Source organism: Haemaphysalis longicornis, unplaced genomic scaffold (assembly GCF_048455015.1).
Source record: "Haemaphysalis longicornis isolate Haplotype H1 unplaced genomic scaffold, Haemaphysalis longicornis Haplotype H1 scaffold_5, whole genome shotgun sequence".
In the NCBI taxonomy this organism is placed as follows: domain Eukaryota; kingdom Metazoa; phylum Arthropoda; class Arachnida; order Ixodida; family Ixodidae; genus Haemaphysalis; species Haemaphysalis longicornis.
Genome location: NW_027526385.1, coordinates 65,476,030 through 65,501,990, shown reverse-complemented (window position 1 = coordinate 65,501,990; position 25,961 = coordinate 65,476,030). Strand labels below are relative to the sequence as shown.

The 25,961-nt window shown below is 43.9% G+C and overlaps 1 protein-coding gene across 3 annotated transcripts; it reads left to right on the top strand.

Moving 5' to 3' along the window:
• The first annotated feature begins 223 nt into the window (after window positions 1–223).
• LOC144138346 (putative cytochrome P450 6a13) lies at window positions 224–24,916 on the top strand. Of its 3 annotated transcripts, none has more exons than XM_077670583.1 (15): window positions 224–628; window positions 2,257–2,409; window positions 4,324–4,423; window positions 5,827–5,879; window positions 7,595–7,691; window positions 9,424–9,549; window positions 10,381–10,618; window positions 12,528–12,658; window positions 14,149–14,245; window positions 16,359–16,422; window positions 16,497–16,605; window positions 19,255–19,346; window positions 19,607–19,747; window positions 23,549–23,711; window positions 24,809–24,916. In XM_077670583.1, exons 2-15 carry the CDS (start codon window positions 2,321–2,323, stop codon window positions 24,896–24,898), a joined length of 1,590 nt encoding a protein of 529 aa, XP_077526709.1. In that variant the 5' UTR covers window positions 224–628; window positions 2,257–2,320; the 3' UTR covers window positions 24,899–24,916. The 3 variants fall into 3 exon arrangements, with proteins under 3 accessions (XP_077526709.1, XP_077526708.1, XP_077526707.1); XM_077670582.1 differs by having other exon boundaries at window positions 2,240–2,409; XM_077670581.1 differs by having other exon boundaries at window positions 225–628; window positions 2,252–2,409.
• The last annotated feature ends 1,045 nt before the right edge of the window (window positions 24,917–25,961 follow it).

Here is a 25,961-nt window from a genome sequence, read left to right as displayed (position 1 = left end):
TTATCTCCAGGTAATCTGCTGCCTGCGGTGTTCATATTCGCTCAATATACGCAGTTCGATGTGACTGTTAAATTGCTCACTTCATTTCGCCTAAGGATTATCCGACACCGGATTTTAATTTCTAAAAATCAAATGTAACGTTAATGTTACGACACGTTCCAATGTCCGAAGTGTAACTGGAACGCATTCCTTTCTCAATATAGGAAACGGGAACCCGTTTCAAAAATGGGAAGGAACGAGGAACGAGCTTTCGTTCCGATGTTAGAGGAACGTGTACGACACTGATTAGCCCCAATAAGTTCACCGACGCAACCCTGACGCTCTCGGCAAAGAAGAATGATAACGCTTGAGCGACGCGAAATCCGGGTCTGCATGTTAAACAATGGAGCCTATCGAGCTTGTTTCACAACCCATCAGCAACCGTATTATGGGCTATTTAAACGCTTAGAGGAGCATAAAATAGATTATTGTTGGCGCGGAACTGCTCGCGTGTTAATTCAGAGTTGCTCTGAAACTCACCACGGAATCTGCCGTCTCGGAAAGGTCACCACACCGAAGTATTTCAGAGCCAGGGCTACACGTCAGTGCCCAGCACATCAACGTCGACGTGATAAAACTACCGAATAAGGTAACGCTGTGTCCATACCGCTCTGTTAAATCACGTCTTGTTTTACAAGCATTGACGAATGACTATAATAATACAAAAACATGCGTCGTATAGAGTTGTCATGCTCTTAAAAGCAAGTAAAACGGCGGTTAGCACAAACTCTTTCATCATATACCTGCTGCCGAACCCGCGGGAATGCAGTATTGTTTCTTCGGTGAGGATAGACACGTCCGGGTGTACAGCGTAGCGAGAAGTCCTCTGATTCACAGAAAATTCGCAGCGCATAAGAAATAAGATTGCATACCCGCGCTGTTAGTCCGCAATGCTACTTTGTTTTCACTGGAAATTAACAATAAAATTTACAGGTGATCAGCATGATTGATAAGGTGAGGTCCGCGCTACTAGTTTGATTTTGGATGTCTGACAGATTCGTGTGGATGAATTTTTTACTGACCCAACTTTACCTTCTTTCATGTAAGCAGTCCCTGGGCCAAATTCTCCGTTTTTAAGGATTCCCGAGGCCTTTTCTTTAAAATGGTGTTGCTACCAGAGGGATTGCAACGTGAGATCTTAGCTGCCAATCATAGGGTACCAAGGTCCAGAATGTTGAGAAAAAAGGGGGAGAACTAACTTTCCCCTGTACTCCTTTGATGGTGGCACGCACTGCTACCCTGAACCAACGTTGTAAATCAAATAATTTATTCAACAAGGTTTATTGCCGTATTTCCACCACCCGACGGGTCGTGGCAATCGTTTATTGTCGGGTCGTAATTTCCATGTCAAGTCAGCTCAGGCCGTGTATGTCTGTCGGCCTTTGAATTGCCATGTGTCTGACCAAAATTGCCATAGTGTTTAGGCTAGGACACTTATTAGCGTTAGAGTGTAAATGTAGACCACATTAAAGAGAAAAAAAAGCCAAGCCGAACAAAAGTACCGAAGCCAAACAAGAGTCGCTGAATATGGTTGTTGATAGCCAAATCTGACTTTACGGGTACTAATAGGCACGTCTGGATACCGTAGTCCGTCGCATTAAAATATATTCTGTAAAAAACAGATGTGATGTAATAAAATAGCCTACCCGCCGCTGTGGCTCAGTGGCTAAGGCGTTGCGCTGCTGAGAACGAAGTTGTGGGTTCGATTCCCAGCCGCGGCAGCAGCTTTTCTGATGGAGGCGAAAAGCAAAAACGCCCGTGTGTACGAAATTTCGGCGCACGACAAAGATCCCCACGTGGTCAAAATTAATCCCGAACCCTCCACTACAGCGCGCCTCGTCGCCTGCGTTGCGTCGGCGCGTTAAACCCCTCAATCAATCATTAAAATGGCCAGATGTAGCTAATTGAGCGCTCTTATGCAGTGGGGTACAAAAAAATTGAAAAAAAAATGCCATGCGTGTTGGCGTGTTCCTTTATTGCAACCAAGCAAACGTGGCGGGTTGCTGAAACTGATAACAGGCGAAAGAGTGCTTACGAAATTGCAAACTCGTCTTTTAAACTCGACTTGAATAATAAATGCGCGTAACGCACCCAGAGGCGAAGGTTAACCACGCATAGACATAGCCCTTGCGTAAAGCTTATCGACATAAACGTGCTCGAGTACACTTTCTGGATTCCCGCCAAGTTCACCCACCCCAAGCTTTCGCTGCAGTGCAGGTGAACAAGCAGTCGTCCCTGAGAAACCCGCCAGCCGGTGCGAGAACCTGGTGCGGGGAACAGCATGACCGCAACGTCGGTGTTGAGCCACTGGCCGTGGATAGCGGCGTTGAGCGTCTGCGGGGTTACCCTGCTGTGGCGGTGGGTGATCAGCTAAGCCGTTTCACATTATGGACCATGCGAGCTACAATTATACCTAAAGAGACCCTCCAAAACATTTTTTCAACTTTGTCCTAAATCTTAAATGCTTCCAGAACGTAGCCAAGAAACACGTCCTGTACTTAGATTAGCGGGTCACAAACTACCTCAGCTAATTATTTCTGCTCTATGCCAATCAGTGAACTTGAAAACCTGCTCCAAAGATTTTTACTGGTGAGGCATCTTAAGGGCAAGGCTTTTCCGGAGTCCGGCGTCCGTGCTTACGGCACAGCACCGTGTAAATCGAAACATGTGTGAACAAAATGTTCACCAAAGGTTAATAAGAACAAAATAAAAGGTTCACAAAAGGTTAGAGAGAGGGGAGAAGGAGGGAGGGAGAGAGAGAGGGAGTGAGACGCACAGAACCGTGTAAATCGAAACACCTGTGAACAAACGTTTCACAAAAGGTTAAAAAGAACAAAATAAAAGGTTCACAAAAGGTTAGAGAGAGGGGGGAGAGAGAGTGCTGCTGGAGAGCCGTGCTGCGCATGCGCGAGGAGCATTGGAATGGATTGGATTGAACTGGATTAGATTGGATTGAACTAAATTCGATTGGATTAGATTGGATTGGATTGGATTGGATTGGATTGGAAATCGTTTCAGCAGCAGTGCGCGCTCTCACGGGTGATTTACGGTTAAAACGATCCCCAGTGCTTCGCCCACTGGTCATGATTCACTTTGCAGAGATGCGTGAATTTTTTCTCTCTCTTCCGGTCTTGGCGTTCTTTGAGCCCCCAAATGACGTCGTTAGAGCGCTGTAGCGTCTCTTGGCCGTCTTCCTTTTAGTTGAAGCAATAAACGCATTCGGTAGCCACTTAAGACAAATCGGTCCAAAAGCAAAACAGAAACGGAAAGCGGACCTGCTACGAATGGCAAATCACGCAGTGTCACTCCATTCTGGGGATACCTATAGCTTCCACAATGCTTCAAAACGCAAAGGAAAGGGTGAGAGTTCCTATAGGAATTGTTGCAGAGATTTTTTAAGCATTGGACTCTAATCCAGCACCAAGTCAAATTTTTTTGAAATATTGTAAGCGGGATATGTTTGCTCAGAGAACGTTGAGGGGTATTTATATGCCGTTAGAACAGAACTATCTTTACCCGGGCTATCAAGACGAATACTAACGCACACCATTTTGATAACTCTAGCATGGCATGAAAACAAAATTGGCAACATAAAACTGGCTTACGCCACACGTATTTAGGTATTGTTTGAAATACTAATCAACTGAAATGCCGACGTAGCAGATTAGAGCTCATATTCTAGTTTTCGCACAGCTAAGGCTATGCTGACAGTTCTAACAATGCACTGCGCGCATCCAAAGTTATTAGTTAAAAAGTCTCACTGATTGAATGCACTACTGAGTGAAATAAATTTTCCCATTAAAGTTGATTTAAAATGTAATTAACGCCCTTAAACCGTAGCAAAAACCCAAAGAACACCCTTGTAAAGGGCGTAGTGAAAGATAAAACAGCTTTTAAAACAGCTTGTTCTTGCTAGGGTGTTCGGGTGTTAGTTATGACAGCCTGTAAAAGGAAGTTCTAGGGTGTAAGGATAATAGAGACATCGAAAATTCCCCTCAATTGTGTAAACCATGTTGCAGTGTATATTCGGAAAGGCGTTACCTGTTGGTAGTTGCTACCAAGAGTGCGTGAGGAGTGCACAGCGTGAGCGCCGCGGAAATCAATCTTTCCGCTCTACCATCAAGGTCTCCTGCGAGGGTGGGCGGGAGGTCGGCTGTGGGAGATCAATAATTACGATGGGACCTGAAATATAGTTCCGGCAAATATTGCCGGAACACCCGTACGAATTGATGGGACGCGCGATTCTGGCATTTTTACCCTAGCGCTTTTTTCTGTTCTCTGCAGACAACGGAAGATATGCTTCAGGGCTTTTGAAGGCACTGGGATCCCAGTGCCACCACTACAGAGTCTCGTCAACGGCCACGCAGATGCCATCTTGAAACAGGTGGATAGTTTTCTAACAGCGGGGCAGTTTTGTTCGAACCTTGTCGTAAGTCTGTTGAAGGTCGTGCGTCACGCAGTTTTAGCAGCAGGTTCCCACATTAAGCGGGTTCGACTCATTAAGGAGGCTCCCACATTATGCGGGTTCCACACATTACGCAGGTTCCCATATTACGCGGAGTTTCATTTACGTCTCAGGAATATTTAGGTCGAAGTGAAGTTGTGAAAGCTACAATCGTCCCGTCTGCTGTCATTACATGGGTTACGGTGAGGAGGAGAACAGGGAGCGCCATTTTTGCGTGCTAGGATAACTCTAATGCTCCGAAATTGCATTGCGTAATCAAAAACCAGTAAAATTTTCTACCGAATGATGAGAAAAAAAATAACATGTGTACATTCTCTAACTACGCTTGTGAAATTTTGGTGAAGAAGTTGTTAATAGTGTCGTAATGTATCCTACTACTAATGCCGCATTTTGGAACACAGGAGATCTGTCATAAGAACATTACCGTGAATTCCAGTTAAGACGAACTCGGTTAAGAGGAAGTCTCCCTTATGCCGAAAAACGCGGGAACGTTTGTTTGGTTTTCCAGAGATCCAATGCAAAAAAATCTGACTAAAACGAACAGCCGCGCCCGCACTCTTCGGTTACAAGAAACAACTTTCGAGATGGCCAGCACTGCTGGCGATTCTGTGTAGCAAGTAGCGAACGTGCCAGTCTTGGCGGTGCCGCGTAGAAAGGGAGGGATATAGAAAAAAAATACGCGGATAAATCGACCACTTCTCCTACCTTAAACCCGAGCAGCCAGCGGCAAAGAAAGGAAAAAAAGAGCGAGGGCTACTTTGGTGGTCGCTATGCTCTGTAGGAATGAAGCGCAAAGATAGGAGGATAAAAAATTAAAAAGAAAACGACGACGGAAACTACCTGTTCTCGAACGTAGCATCTCTCCAGACCAATGCCGTTTCTGACCGGGAGCACGTGAGTTCGCTCCGGTTCGCGTGGCGAGTTCCACCGCGTCACCGCCAAAAATGCAAGGAGAGTTCCCTCTCTGTCTCTGCTGCGTAGTCGCTTGAGGTAGGGTATATACGCTCTGCGTCGACGCTTGGACTGTATAAAACCAGGCAAGAGCACTTGCATAGATTTTTCTACCAATTTGCGCACTAAAAAAATAATTGTTTTGCCCTTTTTATCCAGTGTAAGTCTACATCATACACCATCTAGAAGCAAAATATTTGCATGTCCCTTGGCGTGTTGCCGATTTATTTTTTCGGGATGGCATTTATAAGACGAACAAACCAGCGTGGTCTTTTCAAGTTGTCATAACGGGAGTTCACTATATCTACAAATGAAAGTTGCTATCCTGGATTCGTCTTCTATCTTTATGTCCTCGCCATTTTGTTTTTCAGACCCAGTTTGAAAGTTTCGACCGCTGGCTTAAAGAATATGGGGACGTTTTCGGGTAAGTCACTGACGTGCGGTTATCTTAACAGACAATATGCACTCACGAGACGGTCAAGTGTATAGCAAAGTTGGAATTTATTGCTTTTACGCGGCTTTGTATCAAAACATCAAAACATCAAATCTCTGCACAATACATTTCTCTAACTGAAAAAAAGCCAAAGCGTAGTGACCGGAATGCGGCAAGATTAGTTACAATATTGGACGTAAAACATGGGAAAAATTTTGGAAGCTGCCAGTGAGTGTTGTAGACATTTTGATGGGTGTAATCAGGTGCAACGAATGGTTGAAGGAACCGGGTTGTAAAAAAACTCGCGTCACTTCGTCCACCGTCACTACGCCATATGGCTTCGTTTTCCGCATAGCCATTGACACCGTTTAGCTGCCAATGTATGTGGATGACATGTGTGGGGAGGATATCTTGATTTGAATGAGAGAACGTGTATATAGGCTTGTTTCCGTTGCAAAGCCGACGTGTGTTCAACATGCTTAAGAGGCAGAAATACTCGCAACCCGATTGGAAAGCCCAAATACAAATGACAAGCTTACCTATCTGAAATCTGGAACAAGCCCTTTCCAATTGTCTACAGTGCCGACTGAGCTGTAACGGAAGGCTGCCTGCAAAAAAAAAGTAAGGGATGGTGACTGGCGCCAGTGCCTATAAAGCGTCAGAGAAAGGCGATACAAGTAGTATCGCTTTACGCTCCGATATTAAACTGCAACCATTCAAGGAGAAACAGCAGTCAAAGGTCAGAAGCGGTCTTTTGGATGACGCTCGAAAAACTGCCGCCCTTCCAGTAGCGTTGGACAGTGGGTACCCCTTATCGCATGGCGATGAGACCTGGAACAAATGGCGTTTCTTCACAATCACAGACCGTATAACCATTGCGAAGAAGCACCTCGGCGGAGAGGCTCGTAAGAATTGGCCAAGCCAAGTAGAGGCTAGATCAAGCGATTTATTCTTACTTGTTTACACAAACCTTACGGCGCCTGAGGCATACCAGTGTACGTGTTTGTGTGTGTGTGTGGGGGGGGGGGGGGGTAGTAAAAGCAAAAACAGTATCAGTGGGAAAGAGAACGTCAGTTCTGCAGCCATTGAAATAGAAAAGTGTGTAAATCACACATATACACAGCAGATGTGATTTTTGTAAGAAAATTGTGGGGGAAAAGTTTGTGACCCTCGTACTTCGAATAAATTTTAGCTACATCCAGGCATTCAACATTGTGCGATAAAATGCCAATAAACGCACCCTGATAATCTGCGTGATTTCGAGTGGTAGATAAGGTGTATAGAACAAGCAGCGAATGCACTTAAGCCAGAGGCCACTGAGTGTTTTTTTGAGCGTTTCACCATGAGAAACGAGCTTAGCTGAAATACAATCACACACCTGCTTTTACATTAAAAAGCAGTTTTCTTATGCCTTGAGGTGGGGTGCGTTTGCTCACGAGCACAATGGTGAGGAGGTTTTGTATTGAAATAACGTTACATAATGTGATTATGGCTTAAATTGCGACCATCATACATTACTGCAATTTCCGAATTTCCTTTACTAGGCTTTGATTTGTCGGGATGCATTCTTCTGCAACTTAGCATGAAATTTTGTACAGGTATGGCGGACGGAACGAGAACGATCCGTTCCTTTATCCACAGTACTTGCAATAAACTGTTCGTGATGACCGCATAATTTTGGCGCCGTTTGAAATCTATCCCTGCAGGTTCTTTCTGGGTGATGTCCCTTTCGTGGTTGTGAATGAGCCGAATATGGTACACGAGATCTTTGCTCGAGAGTTTAACAAATTTACGGCACGGGGGGTGAGTACGCTGTCCGTATCTCTGTTGTTTTATCGTATTTCTTGGAGTCAGTTTTCAACATGACTATCTTCAGCTTAATGATTTCAGCTGTGGTGTGCGGCTCTAGCTATTTGGATGATATGTGAGGCAAAGCAGCGCTTAAACGCCTTTTTCGTTGATAGGTGGAAACAATGTTGAGCCAACATTGTGGGTAATTTTATGGGTAAATATTATGTCAGTAGTTCTGATTATCTCGATGTGATTGTACATGGTTTAGAGGTTCAATGAAAGCATTACTAGATAAAAAATATTAAATACTTTACTGAAACGTAATAGCTACGTTTCAGAACTATCGACAGTGCTTTGTAAAGTCTGTTATTTCAGCTTACGGCAGGCTCTACCCGAATAAAGAGTCTAACAGAAGGTTGGACAAGCAATTTTATGATTCGCTGGTCGTTTAATCCCACCACTGATTGAGTAGGCATCTCGATCAAAAGTACTAGTTAAAATGTCGGAGTTGACTCACGGTGAAATTAAAAAAAAGGTAAAATAGCCGAATCAATTCAATGTACCCCTAGAACTATGATGGCTAATATGAAGCAATGTAAGCAAGAACATTTGTTTAGCAATATTTTAGTTGACAACATCAACAAAATATGTGAATATTTTGCATTTTATCAAAGCTTGTGCAAGCTTTTGTAAAAGTTAATCGCGAACTCCTAAGCAACTACCAAGGAAGACTATGCGAAACCTAAAGGGCTCTCGTTCTTCTACTGATCCTAATAGACTTATTTGCTGACTGAAAAGATGGAATATTTTGCGAGATTTGCGGAAATGGCTAACGTTATATGAAGCCCATATTGTGTTTACCGCATATATACTTATTCCGCCAACAGGAACTGTAACTTAACCTAACGCAAATCTGTTAACGTGATGTGACCAAGACATTTATTTCGATGTACCCGTAAATATTTGTACTGCGTAGACGTGGCGACACGGAGGTTTTGTTAGCTACAAAAAGCAGCATCTTCTAGGTGAGAATTCTGAATTGCGATAAGATAGGCATAATTAAACTCTTCATACTTGCAAATCCTTTGTAGAGTTAAGTAGCCAACAATTTGTTTTAAAGCAGCTGCTTTATGGTGTCAGTTATTAATATTGTTCTCTAAAGACTGTAACTGTTCCGAGTTTTAAAATGTGCGTGAACAAACTCTGCAGAAAATGGCACGTTGAGCGAAAGACCACCCCAGAAAGCCTGCTGAAAGCCACCTGAAGAGCGAGCTCAGAATGCATTTCCGTCGTCACAGTCACGAATGCTGAATGTTTTTTGGCATTGATTTCTCTCAGCCACAAACGGTCTCCCAAATGCAAACATATTATGAATAATAAGAAAATTACTGACATTTCTTCTATGAGCCACTCAGGTCTTCACTAAAGTGCTTGCAGGATTTCGTAGGACGACCAATCTTGGCATGGGTTAGTGTTTTCCCAGATACCAGTGTACAGCAGGTGGGCTTGGCTTCACCTGCCTCTTTTCCGCAGACAGTGCTCCCGCAGGAGCTTCTTGTGAAGCCGTACTGTTCCCGAGAGTTACCACTGAAAAAAGGGAACCAAAATAGACGCGGACCTGTCGGACATCGGTAGGATATGGTCTCGTGCTCAGATGAGTCTGCTACGCAGAGCTCCCTGTAGCCTTGGCAGTTTAGTAAGTGCTTCGCATAATGTGCATTTTCTGCTGACTGTGTCTCCCCAGAACTTGCTGCACATCCACGAGTTGCATCCGCTGTTCACGGGTAACGTGGTGTTCACAAAAGGAGAACTCTGGAAGTCCACAAGAACTGCCATGGCACAATTTTTTACGCCAGCCAAGTTGAAGTCGGTATGTTCTCGAAATGCAATAAGCAATTTGTCCATAATAAAGCCAAACGTCCTGTAGGTAGTTGTTGGGAAATGTTTTTTAATGGAACCCGGGTTCGCTTAATCAGGCGAATGTAGCAGAAGTAGAAGGATACCCCTTTCCCTATCAAAAGGGAGACCCTCTGCATCGATGCTCGGTAGTAGCTAGGAACGAATACGGGATTATCTTCTGTCAGTCCGGTGAAACTGGGCCTATAAATGTTGTGTGCGTTACTGTTACTGGGGCTGACTTTCTGCTGGAGCAAGTGCATTTTTATTAAACTTTTGACAATCAAATTGCCAAGGGGGTGAGGCAAAAGGCCGCTGTTATAGTCGCTTGACTAGGCCACTGTTCAGTAAATATACGACTGTGCTTGGGAAGCTTCGCCCAGCGGACATACTTTGGGGCTTCAAATTATTCCTAATTTTCTATACTCTATGGCGAATATCCGCTCAGACATTGAGTACAGGAGGGAGGGCGCATTGCTGACTAAAAAGCGTCAAAACAACCTATAGGCTTTACTTATGGCCTCTTACCTAACGCATCTAATTCTAGTATAAGTCTTCCGCCCCTTATAAAAATAACCAACAGTGTACAAATCAACTACCAAAGACAAGTATACAGGATTCGATTTGGTGTCTTTTGTCGATTGGAATTGTGTTTACTGACTGCAATCTTTATTGCGGCCAGGTCTTAAGAATGATATAATAAAGAATATTGTGAATGCGTTTCTCTCACCGCACAGCGAAATTCCCAAATACAGGGAGTATTGTTTGCAGCCTAAATGGTTTGTGCCCTGCCGTCTCACGCCAGGTGCTGCCCTGTATGATAGATGCACAGGAGCAGTTTTTAGAGATCCTCGGTTCCGTCGCTGATGCGGGCACGGAGGTTGACATTGGCCATCGTTGCGAGCGGTTAACCTTCGACGTCATCTCCAAGGCAGCGTTCGGCATTGACACACACGTACAAAAGAGCACCGACAACCCGCTCTACCAGACAGCCGTTGAATGCTTCCCGAACATCATGAAGGGCTTTTTCTACAACCTTGGTCGTAAGTATGGCGACTGTCTGAATACTGACAAAATGTTTGTGTTATCAACACAGCTGGTGAACATTCAACAAAGTGCATTTGGAGCGGGAAAACAATTTGTTTGATTGGTATTTGCGCAACACGTGAACCACCCTTCATAAAGCCGCAGATATCAATAGGAATTGTAAAGTGAAATCATATGAAGACGCAACGTCCGTGAAAAACCACGTCTTCAAGATTTGCCACCAAGGGTGACGAGGCAGATGCTGGATTCTCCCTAAGCAAAGTGACTGTGGGGCCTTTTGACGGCTCCTACCTCTCGCTCAGGTACGCCCATACGAGCCCAACCATGGCCAAAGTGGTGATGATTCACCCCTATCATAGCAACAATGTGATAACGCAGAGGATGGCGCCCAAAAATCTCTCTGATTGACAGCTACATCTAAAATTCCAATTCCTAACTTCAGTATAGGTTGTATTAACGGGCGACGCACGCATGCAGGAAACCATACGAGTGCGCCGTCACGTGGTTACGTCGGGCTCCGCGGGATGGCGGTACTTGACCGTGCTAAGCACATGATGTGGGTTGGACGTCTTAAACTTTACTAAACCTAATGCAAAGTAATGCCTCGAATTCACTGTTAGTGGGAATTATAACATCTCTGTTGACACCAGCGTTGAGAATCACGTTGAATCTGCAAACGTCGCACGTCGCTGTTTTTTTTTTATGTACGGCGTGCAAGCGCAGCGGCACAAGCCCCACCATATCCGCGTTCGTGTTCAGTGTTGCCAAGCGAAGAAATTGACAGCTAAACTTTTTAGTGAATACAACTATAGCTGGTAGTAAAAATGTTGGCTTTTATTTTGGGTATGTTACCTTTAATCCACCCCAATTAAATACGTCAGTTCTGCGCAGTGTAGAAAGCATCACTTGGTAAATTGATCGTTTTAAAAATGATAAGAAATACAGAAGCCCACAAATCTGCGTTAGCGCACAGCAACAGAACCTACACGGGAGCATGCTGAGCATCCGAACAGATACAAAAAGGAATTCGTTAGAGAAGATCTGTAGCACCAAGTTCCTGGTGAGGCCTCTGTAGAATGGTCATGCCTGGCAATTCCATTCTTTCGGCAGGCCTCACAACTCCGTACTGCGGGACGTTATGGTTCGACATGTGAACAGGAATAGTACGGAGTAGAATCATCCTAAACGCAACAGTTAGAACCTCGCCCTCGATGCCCTCTGCGTCGGCAAGTTGACAAGTATTTGGGCTGGGCGCCAAAGGAGGACTGTTAACATTTCCCTTGGGTGCTTTTGTCTGCTTTCACTCTTGGACCCCTCCTGACCAAGCGTAGGCCTGGACTTCCGAGGGCAGTTTCTGTTGCACACAAACAGCTGGTACAGACCCGTGGTGCATATGTCCACATACGCAGCGTATGCATTGGCGATCTCATTTACGCTTGCAGGTGTCATTACTAAGGTTAAAACTCGGCTGTAGGCTCGTCAGCGTTAAAGTCGGAGTTAGTTCTCCGGAGCTTTGGGACAGGCGCTCCGGCTTAGACAGCCACGTTCGAATAATGCGTTCTCGGTGTTACTGACGTGCTGTACAGTGATATTTACGGAGTGTTTCATGCAGCAGAGGATCTAATCTGAATCCTTAGGTTCCCGCAACAAACATTATTAATAAAGAAGGCGTAATTATAAGCTACGGAAGGGTTAGGCAGGGAATATTGGCCTCGTACAAAACATCAGACACCTATTGATTTACACATCTTCGTTTTCAGTACCTTCAACTGACATATCGACACTCAGGGACCCTAGGTATAAGTGAACTCTATAGCCCAGCTTCCTCCGCTGCTGCAGAGATAGAACCTGCACCCAAAGCGACTTCATTCTATTACAGCGGAATTCATGTTTTCTTTCTTTCAGAAAATCTGTATAACTGGTCCTGGTTTTTAAGAGCAGCGATAAAAATTATCGACCTCTTCTTCGAGAATCCTCTGACCATAATGACGAACAAGGCAAAAGATGTCATAGAATTCCGTCGTCGAAATCCCCAGGTAATAACCTGGATTGTCACTTAACGCCATGTATATAGTCTTCCAGATCAGGTGGCGAGTCAAGATCACACTAAATTAATTTTATGGAATGTCTAATATTCGTTACGCGTCTTTTTCGAGAACCATATTTCTATCTTGGAAATTCTGCTCCAACCATGCGGAAACAATTACACAAACCTCTGACGCAGCTAATTTGTATAAGTGGAACAACTAACATAGTTATAAAAGAAATAAATAAATAATAGTGTTCATGAATGGGTACGATTAGTGTACTCGTTTAAAAACTGTATTAAAGTTTCTGCTGTCAAAAAGCACAAAATATAACCAAAATTGTGGAAGGCAATCCTAATGAAAAATGATTCATTTATTTCCTGCATTGTAGATATTGCGAAAACAAAACAAAAAGCGCCAATATTATTCAGAAACATAAACTGATCAATGCGTTCTGTTAAGACACGGTAAAATATTAACATATGACAGATATAGGCGGCTTAGTGTAATTCGTCTTGGCTCTGAGAAAAAAATTTATAAAACGACGTCATGTTGATTGTGCAACTGAAAAGCAATAAATATTTAAGATTATTCGTAGCGCGCCAATCACTTTGTTTGGCTACGCGTTGCAATCTATCAGAAATGGTTAAAAGGGCTGTTGATTCACTTACAGATTTTTGGATGATACTCTCCTGGAAAGCAATTGATGGCATTCGCGGGAACGTCGTATGGTCTTGTTTGTGAGCCCTTTCTCCATTCGGTTAAAGACAAGCTATACAATCGCAACGTGGTTGGTAGGGCAAAAATAGCTATCTCTAAATGAATGCCACTTATATCTGAAGAAAAATTGCATTTTTCATGAGAGAAATAATCTTTGGCATTTTTACATGAAAAAATATTTTTTCAGGAAATTGAACATTGTTTCATATTAGTCAAGTTTATACCAGCCCCGAGAGACCTTGTTTATTTAAAAATTGTCGATCATAGTAGGCATTAGAACGCATTCAAACGACCGCTTCGAAATAGTAGGGCTAGCAATAAAGGCAGAATTAACTACCAGTTAGCACTCAAGTGGCGGAGTGAAACAGAGCTGCAGGTGTCGCTACAATGGCACAGTCATATGCCATGTTGGTTTCTGTGGTCAGCGGCTGCCCATCGCAGAAACGACTGCCTGTGACGTCATTAAAACTCGGCGAGACAGCAGCAGCTGAGTCCATTTTTTAGTCTATTTTTTACCATCTGGTTTAACTGTTTGCGTGCTTTGGAAGCGCTATCTTCACAGCAGGCTCTAATAAAGGTTGTTTCTCTCTCTCTCTCTCTCTCATTGTTATTTACGCAAAGCAGTCTTTTGCAGCTGGTCTGGCAGAAAATATACTTTTGTTTTCAAAAAAATAGTACAAATTATGTAATTGCTTCAAAAATTTTCGCTGTTGGCCTGGTTCGCTAGGCATCTTCGGGACAATCTTTCCAGAAGGTCTGTTTACTTTATTTTGCCTCAGGTGGACTTGCCTGATATGGCTCAAATTCTTCTGAACAAGGCCCTTAAAGATAGAGATACTGCCGAAGGAACGGAAGAAGGCGAGAAGGGAAACAGAGGTAAGGTGTCATTTTCCCCATCTGTGAAGGATGGGCAAGTATTTAACGCTCTATGCTATCTTTCAAGCTCGGCAACCTGTGCCTTGATAGGTTTATAAAAAGTAGTGAAATAGCCTTAAAAAGTAAGAAGTGGCTTTAAATCTTCGTAAACATGAAGAGCTATTCACCGGTAAATCTGTTTTACGTAAACAAACTGTTTGGGAATAAATTTTCTAGACCTAATGAGATCAACCGTCAGTGGTGTTAAAAGAAGTTCGTTATTGGGTAGGATAACGTTACAGTCTGTCCATCTACCTGGCGACTTACGTGGACAAATGGTCATAGATATAACTAATAATCCGAACAACACCTTGCCACTCGCTGATTCAGCTATGAGAGACACCGATATGTCAGTTCTAAAGTTCAAAATTTGAAACAAAACGCGTAAAGCTTGAGTAGGGCGTTTTAGTCATAACCGATTTTTTTTAATTGAGCTTTAGATGGCGTCTGTGATGCAAATTCGCCGTGCAGGAATGCCAAATTTCTGTGACGATGATTAGTATTGTCGGTAAAATGTGGCAAACATAAAACGCTTTCCTTCGAAGCTTGGAAACCCCGCGTTACAAAGCTTGATGGGCAGAAGAGGGAGGAGGTAAGGCAGGCGTGCGGCAGCATGACGAACATAGGCCCTGCGTTACAGTTTAAAGTGTACATCGATAGCGGCAACCCACAGGACGACCTAGGATGAGAATGGCGTTGCTCTGGGTGTCATAAGTATGTTAGGCAGAATACGTTAGGCCTAACTTCCCATTTTGAGGTTTAGGACGTTAGGCCTAACAACACATATTGGTGCTTAATACCTCAAACCGGCACCCACTCAAAAATTTGTTCACTTAACGCCAAGCAGCAGGTACTGATTCGCTCCGTCCACCTGTGGAGTGCACACCCTAGAGTTCCTGTGGGCATTCTAGAAAAGTAGTGCGTACCTCCCGAGTAGCACATACTCGCAGGGTTGGATTGGCCAACTAAAGAATCTATCACGAGAAAGCTTCAGGTTCAACCATCGCCATCGTTAGGCGGATGGGTGCATGATCTTTTTGTTGACGTGAGACAATCTTTGAACACAGCGAACCAGAAAGCTAGGCTTAGCCGGATGGTCGACTTGATTATCAACTGAATTCTTAAACAAAAATAACTACCCAAGAAACGTAGCCAAAAAAACAAGGGGCTCGCCTAATGTCGTCATTGGAAAAACCTTCACCAATTAGCACCCTGTAATATATCACCTGTTCATTTATTACCTGTTTGAAACAACAGCATGTGGACGGTATACGTCTTGTTAGTGTTGTGCTGGCTAGCAGCGGGGAAAATGTGAGAAACTGAATAACTTAATGGTTTGCGCAATCATACAAAATAGAATGAGTTTCGGGAAAGGCGTCGCCAGTGGTCCCAATGTGGCTGTGCTGCTGCAAAAAACACAACAAAAACTGTGATTTTAGTAGTTGAAATAGGAACACATTTTAGTGAAGTTTAGTTTATGATGCAGAGACCTTAGGTTCAAACGTTTTAAGCTGTGGTGTTTCAACAAAGCTCTACTATTTTTGATTTTTTTACAAAGTTTGTAGACATATTTAATTACATACCGCGTCTACGGGGTTTAACTACAGGACGTGTATAAAGTGTAAAATAAAATGCAAAAACGTTTTGTTAAATTAACTAGTGTAAAACACGCACATGAATCGTTTGCTTTACATAGGCCTGTCACGACTGGTGAATAAAGGGTCACTTTTATTAGTGACTGCGTTATTGTGTTTTTTTATCAACCTCATAGTGTAGAAAAGAAGTGACAGCACTCGCAAGGAGAGACCTGAAAAATTGTGAGATCGAGAGGATGTCAAACGACATCAGTATTTTTTTCTAACTGTTTTGTTGCGGAGAATTTTGGGGTGAGAAATTTGAGATATTTTGTCGGGAGCTGACAGACTTGGATTCCTCTCAACTAACCATAGCGCAGTTAAGTTTAAAAATTTTGTTTAATTTCATTGAATATAGATATTTAGATGTTTTTTTATTCATTCCAAATGGATGAGTTTTGATTGAGGTTTCGTCGTGCAACTTGACGTTTTGCATCTAGGACCACTACCAACCAAAACATTGAATGAGTTGGCCACAAACGTCATGGACGTCTTTTTAGCAGGGTAAGCAGATTCGAATTTCTAAAATAACGAACCCAAACCTGACGACACAGGTGTAATTAACTCTTGTTTTGCAGGTATGATACCACCCGCCTGGCTCTTACGTACTGGTTCTTCGTCATGGGTAAACACCCTGAAATTCAAGAAAGGATGAGGGATGAAGTCTTGCAAGCTTTTGAGAAAGAAGTAAGCCCGTTATTATTCATTGTCGACAAAATCAGTAACAAGAGCACAGATTTTTTTGCCCGCAGGACACCCCGACAGATAAACGACTGCAAAGTTTTCAGTACAGAGCAGTGAAAACACCATAAATTTGATTATCTAAGCTCACGTTCCAGAATTAGGTCCTGGAACTTAAAGTACCTATGCATAGGCTCTAGATCAAATAAATGTACGTTTCTTTCCTTCAATCACTATGCAACTGAGCTGACGTACCGACGATTTTGAGTATTATTTTGCTCCATGTAAACTTGAAAATATGCCTGGAAACATTCGCTAGTTACCTTTTGGGATTGCAGCAGGGAAATAAGCCTCGGAGATATCGGTTAACCAACTTCCTACTACTCCTAAATTGGATAGAAGTGCACCCATGTCTCCTTAAAAACTTTTTATTTTGAAACGGATGAGATCAGAAGACACAAGGTCGCTTAGGAAGTGACGAAAAAGAAAAAAAGTAAGATCTGAAAACTTAAGCTACGTGCACACTAGTGGCGCAGTACCTTGCCGCGCACCACCAGCCGGCGCCGGCAGCCGCTGAAAACCTGTTTTCGGCGAGAACGGCGAGTTTTTCTTGCCGCAAGGAATATTGAACCGAGACCCATTTTTGCTGCGCCGCAGAACGCAAAGGCAATGAGCGGTGTCGGGTTGATGGCGCGCTGGTGACGAGTGGTGCCAAACTGTTCCCGCTTCCTCACCTCTGTTTATGTGAACGTGCAATCTAGGCAAAAATGCAATACGCCTGAGGGCTGCCCCCAAAAACGGCGGGGCGGGGAAGGAGGAGATAGCACTTTAGACCGCGTGTGCAGGACTGGTGAACCACGTGACCACCACCACAACAAGTTGGTGAGGCCTTCACCGTTGCGCCCCGCCGCTGTCCGCCGACGGCGCGCCGGCCCGGCAACTCGCCGCTAATGTGCACGAAACCTAAAGGGGCCTAATTGCACACAAAACACAACTTTGCTTCATTTGACAGATTGTTTTGTTAGAATCATGCTGACACCACTCTAAACGTAAAGTTTGCTTGAATAAGCTACATAATTAGGAAAGAAGAGAATGACCATGCCTTCAGTAAAATTGACAGTTGGGCTAGTTGGTGTTGATGCATCGTGTGTGTCGTCGTCCCGTGCCGTCGTGTGTGTCTCCTCTTCTGTCATCCCGTTTCAAGCGCTACTTACTATCGACCATGCGACCCACTAGCCCATTTCCCGCAACGGAACCTATGATGTCATATGTTCCAGCTGTGCGATTGGCTGAGGCCGACAAAAGCAAACGTAAATAAGGCAGGGATTATCAGCTTGCCGAACGAGCTATTTGAACTTACATATAGGGCGCATTCTCTTTATAGCAGTAAGAATGGTGGGGTAAAGAGTGGAACTTAGGAACGTACATGTAAACATATAAGTACCGATGCGTACTGCTGTTGGTACTGCGCGCAAGATGCTTGTTTTAGCTGCACAGCACTGCGGTGCTTTAATGTTGTCTCAGAGACACTGGCCTATTGATGTAAGCGACGGTGTCTTACGTGATCATATTTGTCGAACGATCGGCATGTTTTACGAAACAATTGTTTTCTCCCTTAACAAAAAAAAAAGCCAAGCACAATTACGGTCAAAAGCAAAGCAAAGGCAGAAAACTGCTCCTCCCGGTATGGTGGCTCCATCTAGTATGACTAAGGATAAAAGAGGGTACGCAGCACACTAGGCTTACCTCGAAGACCTTCTCTTGTGGTGTCATTGCACACGTCATGAAAACACACGATTAGGCGGGAGAGTCGAATATGTAACTTCAATTCATTAGTTTCTCAGTGAATAAAGCATCGTTTGCTTCCGGAGAAGCGCTGGGGGCAACACAAAACACGAAATATTTTGAATACAACAAACTTGTATTTTGTCTGCATCTCCCCTTTAAGGTCATTAAACTGACCCACAGAAGGTTACTGCCCTTCCCGGCGCTCGACGCGACGACTCCGCTCCAGTTTTTTTGTCTGGCACCTGACACCATGACAGGGTGTTAGAGGGTGTGGTTTAAAGGCGAGGAAGAGAAGGCTCCAAGGCTTATAAGCTCAAAATGAGCGCACCAGGCATACAATGCCTTGCTGATTGTAAGCGGGATACGTAGGAGAATGAATGAATGAATGAAACTTTAACAAAATAAGGATGGCGACTAGGCTTAAGTGGTTGCGGGTGGGGAGGGTGCTGTCAAATAAGTCTGGACAAGTTTACATTCTCAAGAGAATAAAGAAGAGAACAGGTGGGAGAATAAAGAACAGACATGAAAGAGGCGAGGCAGAGAGCAAGCCGAAGGGATGTCGTTGACCTCAGTCACTAATTGCAATGACTTCTTCTATAAGGGTCACAAGAGGCGTGCCCCTAATACCCGCTCATATATGTCATGCATATTTTGCAGACCCCTGTCCAAAGATAATTATCGCATGTTTTTATATTATCGACTCATCCAAGTTCTTATCTTTCTTCAACCCCTACATGTTGCTTCTCCCAACTATATAAATTTGCTTTACTGAAAAGCTAAAATTTGTAAAATCACCACTATGATGTGCGATTTATACTTCTGCTTGAGCCAATCTCTTTTTACTCTTTTTCGCCCGTCTGATATCAGGGAAAACACCTTTCAGTGCAGACCCTGATGGGACTGCCTTACACTAACCAGGTTATCAACGAGGTTCTGCGAATGTATCCGCCAGTATGCGGGTAAGTACTTTGTCCGAAACACTTTTACATTTGGCTGAACTTACGCAGCCTTTGTCACATCTAATGATTACAGGATTTAATAAAATATTCTTGCGGTAGGTGCAAAAGCTAACAGACAATATATGCATCCTTATTTTTGTGCCGATACGTGCTTCCTTTGCTAATCTGTTTGTTGTGCCTTTCGTGAATTTGTCAAAATAACATAATTCTAAACACGGATAAGCCTTCAGAATCTAATCCCGTGTTCGTGTGCCTTGCAGGTTTACAACGCGAAAAGCTGAGGAGGACTTCCAGTGCGGCAACTACCTTATCAAAGAAGGCATGTCACTGATAGTTCCCACCTACAATCTACACCACGACCCTCATTACTGGACCGATCCCGAAAAGTTTGACCCTGAAAGGCAAGAATTCCAGTTTAGATTTTTATATTAACTACAAAACTGACGTTCAGTAACTTTGGATGCACCCCAAATTAGAGAATGCCTCCAATGCAGCCTCGGCAATGAGAAGTCGAATGGAGTGCGATTATCACCATTCTGCCCAAGCACGGCTTAATTGAAGTCAAAGAAAGGGCTTGAATTTATTGATAAATTCCGTGGTTCATTTTACGCGCGGTACTTCATATGTGAAGTTATCGCGTAGCGGAAGTTTACGCACTTCTGGCCTTCTCAGTTCTTAGTATAGGTTTATTCAAGTACGCCGTCTTCGGGCAAACATTGCAGTTATGTGCATAAAGTTAGCGTCGACAGTTTAGTCCCCATTGTTTCTGTACCCTACCCTTTATTTAAGCCTGCTGGTCTTGTGAAGCTGTTGCACTTGTGTACGAGATTTCGGCAAACGTTGAAGATCCCCAGGTGGTCAAAATTAATCCGGAGCCCTCCGCTACGGTGCGTTGCGTCTGCGTAAACCCTACAATCAATCAATCAAAGCTGTTCCACTACACTCTGCAGCTACTTTCAGCTGCTGGTTGTTGCTTATGCTCTTTTTTTTCTGTCTTCCGGAACCAAGAATAGCGTCGTTAACACAGCTAACATGAAACACACAAGAAGAGAACGATTTGAAAATGAGTAACGAAGTCGAATGCGTGTATGAGTAGTGACTAAGACACTGGATGCCTGTATTTTGTTAGCTATTCTAAGCAGACTCCCTTGGTTTTCCACTTTTAACCTTTGTTGCGTATTGAAGTGATGTCACCAGGGTATAGTATAGTTTTAGCTCTGAAAAGGGGTGTCCGTAAGACGACACATTTTCATTTTTTGATGTAATACGTCATTTCATAAAGTATGTGTAAGTAGGTTGTCCCGTTATCTGTAAAAGCACCAAAAAACAGGGATATCAAATTAGTTTTCCTAATTTTGCCCCTGGTATTTTCTAACACTTTTGTGTTTTTCTTATCGCTGGATTTGTTTCGTCGCACCAGGCAAGCTTAGCCGGGGTATGGTGGCAAAACGCTGGCGCTAACGCTGCCTTTGCTTATAATGCTGCGAAAAGAGCATTCTTTTTGTATACAGTAATACCTCGTTTACTAGAAGTAGTCAATACCGGGAATATTTGAGATAAGCGTATTATCGAGATAAGCAAAGTTCCTCGAATTGCCCTGAAATATTTCGTTCTTTGCAAAAAAGGCGCTACTACTTACCAGCTATTCAACATCAGCTCCCAATCTTGCTTTCCATTAAGGCTTGAAAGAGAAAAAAAAAAAAACATACAAAAGACGTTTACCGGGTGGGTTTTGTGACACTGCAATTTTACTTAGCAGAAAAAACTGCGTAATTCTGGTCCACTTTGCGGTCGCAGTCGGGTCGAGTAAAGAGTTCTCTAGCTGCTTGACGCATTGCATGTGCCGATCTTCCCCTCGGCTGCACTCAACCTTATTACGCAGCAAGCGCAGCAAGATCCTCGTTTCCGCAGATGTCGGCACCTCTCGAGGAGGTGCGGCGTCGTCGCCGCAGTTTTCGCCGTCCCCTCATTTTGTGACCATTTCAACGACTTGGGCGTCCGTAAGTTCTCCTGTCACGGGCCACAGACTCCTCTACGCACGGGCACATTCTGCTGGCATAGCGCGTTCTCCTGAAAGCTCACATCTCTTTCAATGTGACCGTTATCAGTAAGCTTTATCACTTCTTGCCTGAGTTCCAAGAGGTGATAAACATCGGCTTTGTGGTAGACGCGGCTAAACGAGAAAAAAACCGAGGATCTTTGGCGCCACAGCATCGCGCGAACTTTGTGAAACGATCTGCAGCAAAATTTTCGTTCCACTCTCAGTCAAGATTTCGATATATCCGCAGTTTGGCAAAAAATACCTCAAAATAAAGGGCAACAAATACATGGAACGTATAGGGAATGGTTCGGTGTCGCAGAGAATTTCGACTTAGCCAGGTTTTCGAGATATGGAAGATCGAGAAATGAGGTATTACTGTACTTCTGCTTTGTTTTTACCATCTTGGGGCGCGCGGCTGTGTTATCAGTGTTTCAAGCAAAGCCAATGGATCGGTTCTCTTTCTTCTTTAACGCCTCAACATGGCACCTCGACATGGCGTCAGGCTCTACGTTAAGGTCAGCTAACGTTATCTCTTTATATGGACCTAACATACGTGATTGACCAAGGTTATGGTCATAATAACTTGAATGAAGAAATCAGGGCAAGGACGTTGCACAGCTGTCCACGCTACGCAACTATAAGGCATAGCAAAGAAAAGACGAGTGGTAAAACGCGAAGAAAAGGTCCGAGTATAGGACAAAAACTACACCACTCCCACGGCCGCTGGATGAGAGGCGCTCTCATCCAGCGGCCGTGCCACTCCCTTAAATTTGTTATGCTCGCTCGCCATCGTCAAGGGCCCACTCGAGATGTGCCGATGCATGTTCTGTGGAACTTTGCGGCCGGGCCCATCACCACTTCACCAGCTCCCAGTGCAGCGCCCTGAGAGGCTCGTTCTGCTAGGTCACCATCTCCAGGAGCCCCAATTGTTTCCCCTGGTTCTTTATCTTCACCTCCCCAGGTGGACCGTATGGGACGTACGGGAGCGAACTCTCCTCCGGCGTTAGTGCTTCCTTTTACCGGCCCGTGGTTTCCGGTTCGTGCTTGTTGCAATCACAGCTTCACTTTGTACCACTGATTCATTATACGTGAGAACGCATGCGCTTAAATCATTTAGATTTTAAAATGCAAATATCTTGAAGATCCTAAACCTGCTATCTTACAATGCAAAAAAACGTGGCGATAGAACTCAAGTAGTAGTCATGCTTACGCAACCGGACATCATAAGAGAAGGCTAACGTGTCACTGATTTTTTGGGGGGATTTATGCATGCCGCCGAAATAAGAAAGAATCGTAGAGGTTAGCAGTCCCTGGAAGAAACAACAATGTCCATTATGAATCGAAAGTCTTATGAAACAATGTTCATTATGATTCGAAAGTCTTATGAATCAAATTGAGCCGTTATGAATAGTAAAGTCCAACTTTCTCCTGAGCCTCATAATAAAGCGGAGGGAAAATGCTAGTGTTTTTGCAAGGTTTGCGGCGAAATTTGATGCGGGCTCTTCGCGGGAGGCGCAACACAAGTAACCTCGGTGATATTTAGGTGGGGTAATGGCTGATGGAAGTTTACCGCATCGCGGCTTTGGAAGCAGCCTATGTCGTCCCCGTCAGTCACCACCTGCGGCCACCACCTGTGCAGACAATTTCGACTGATTCTTTCCTTCGTCAGGATTAGAGAAAAATTTTAGGACGCTATTTTGTTTAAAAACTTTTAGTTGCACTTGAGGTGCAGCTGAGTCAAAATAGAATTTGCTGCTTATGTTGTCTGCGCTCAAGAATCGGAAGAGCTCCGCTGTTTTTTATTGTTTACGAGTATATTTTACCTCGAACTGTGTTTTATATTTGTCTTAAAGGTGCCAAACAGGCAATCTTTTTTTGCTTAAAAATGTTGGATTTCTCGTAAATTTACTAAGAGACACTGATATAAGGCTTTCAGCTCACCCACTGGGTTACTGCCCTCAATACCGTGATCGGATATTCTGCTGGCATGCAGTTCTTACAGCCCATAGCATAAACTTCTTCCGAGCGCAGACCTCTTGCACTGTGTGCTAAATTGTAAAGCAGTGGTTATAACAGCTACATAATCGCCCCCTAGTACATGAAACAAGCTCTTATCTGATTGCGTCTTTTGCCAATTTCAAGTTGTCTGTGTTGGCTCCAGGTTCAACACAGAGAACAAGCACCTCATTAACCCAGCGGCCTACCAACCTTTTGGCCTTGGTGTTCGCGTGTGCGTGGGGCAGCGCCTAGCTCTCATCGAATTGGCCTCAGTCACAGCGCAGGTGCTTCGTCATTTTCGCATCACTTTGGGACCCAGTCAAAAGGCGAGTTTTTCACCTAGTCATACACATATATCGACATGTGGAGATTTTCCCGTTGCATCTGCGAAAATCCAATATTTTTTATAACTGATAGATAAAAGTGTCGTGCAGGCTTCTTGTGGGCTGAAAACAACTCGCCCCATCTTTTGTGTTTAGTATAATTCTTGATTGATTGATTGATTGATTGATTGATCGATTGATCGATCGATCGATCGATTGATTGATTGATTGATTGAGCAAGCGAGTCAGCGAGTCAGCGAGTGAGTGAGTGAGTGAGTGAGTGAGTGAGTGAGTGAGTGAGTGAGTGAGTGAGTGAGTGAGTGAGTGAGTGAGTGAGTAAGTGAGAGGTAGAGAAGGTCAATCAGTTGCTGAGTGAGTAGACGAGGGAGTTAGTGTATCAGTGCGTAAGTGAGTGAGCGGGAGAGTGTGTGCGTGCGAGGGAGTGAGTGATAATTTTGACACTTTCGAGACGCTATTGCTGGTAGGAGAATGCTGCTTCGCCAGCGTGCACATGCCACGAAGACTGCCGTAGTCGGCATCAATAAATTTATCAGTGTGGTCTGGCACTACCGGTGTACAAGCTCGTTGACTGTAGGAGCTTCGTAACAGCCTCAAAAGGTGTCGTGGAGGAACCCTGCTACATGTGACCTTACTTTTACTTAAAAGGTCTCCGCACAAAACATGATGCAAACATGAAAGCTTGATAGCTCTAGTGCGACTACGAAAGGTTTAGTCTGTGAAGCAAATTAGTGTAACATGATACTTAAGAACATGACCAAAGAGACTTGCGAACTCGTCTCGAGTACCCTAGCCGAATTGTGTAGTGGCTTCAGAAAGAGGTGGGATTGGAGTGACCTGTCGGCTCATTGAACACTCTTCAAAGCGCGGGATTGTTAGGTGCCAAATGGCTAAAATGTGGACTGCGATGACCTACAGTAATTCCTGTATCAACACAAACAAACTAATTATTTTACATAAGTAATCTCCGGAATTTGTTTTCTGGTTGCGCGTGACTAGATATGCAATAACTAGTTAGCGCTGTGGATAGCCGGATGATTCAGTGAAAAGTAATAAATGAACGAATGCTTCCTTTTTTACAGAGTGACTTGGAGCTGACAAGCCTTGCGTTCCTTGTTGTGCCAAAAAACCCCGTCCGAGTCAAACTACAACGGCTTCAAGACACCAAATAAATTTTGTTTTGGGATATAGTATGCCTATGTGTGGGCTTTAATGAGAATATGTATGATTGCAACCCTATGATCACTGAAATTGTGTGAGAGGATTGATCGCTGGCCGTCTGTGAAAACATAAAAAAGTACGGCCCATTCTTCAGCGATGTTCAATACGCCGATCAGACGGCTTCTCACTAAAAATTATTTGGTGCAGCCAACATCCGCATTGAAACCAACTTAATCGAGCATGATAACAAGTACGATGAGCTAGAATGACTAGGCGGAAAATCACCTCCAACAGCATTGGACGTTCATGTCAGGGCACACACTGCATCCGTGAAAAAATATTGCCTCAAGGGTGTGTGTAAAAACAAGAATATACGGAACTAAGAGTCCCAGTATCGCAAAGACAATTTCTGACATTTAAAAAAAGGAACAGAAAGGAAGTTAGACGGCAGTCCATCCTGTTGTCAAACTCTTAACTCTTTAACGTACGAGGAAACATGGAATTTCAGTGCATACCCAGGAGTCACCACCGTAGGTTAGTCGTGTGGGAGCTTTAGAAACCACCAACCGGAACGGAAAAACACGAGTTTGGAAACAATGTCGGTCGTCACTGACTGCAGTTGTACTGTACTTGCGTCGAGATACTCAGACGTCCTAGCCACCGATCTGATAAGTAGGGTTGGGTTACTTGCCTGTCATCGGAGAGCATCCCGTATCGGACAATAAATAAGTGTTAGAAGTGTTGGTCGCGGTACACTTACGCAGTTTAAAGGAGCCATGAAGACAAAATACAAGTCGGGCTTATAGAAAGAGTGCTTAGACCCGATAACAATGATACCATTATCATCGCAATCTTCGAACAAATAATGGAGATATTAAAGAAAACGTGTGAAGCAGTCGCGAACCCCCGGCCAATTTCCCGCAACTTTTTATGACGTCACGGAACCTTGTTTGTGCGATTGGTGGCCGCCTAACTGACCTGTCGCGATGACACATGACCGGACGTCTGTAATGGGGCCCCTAGTTCCATTTGACCGCATCACTTCAATGCTAAGGTGCAGTTAACGCATTGAAA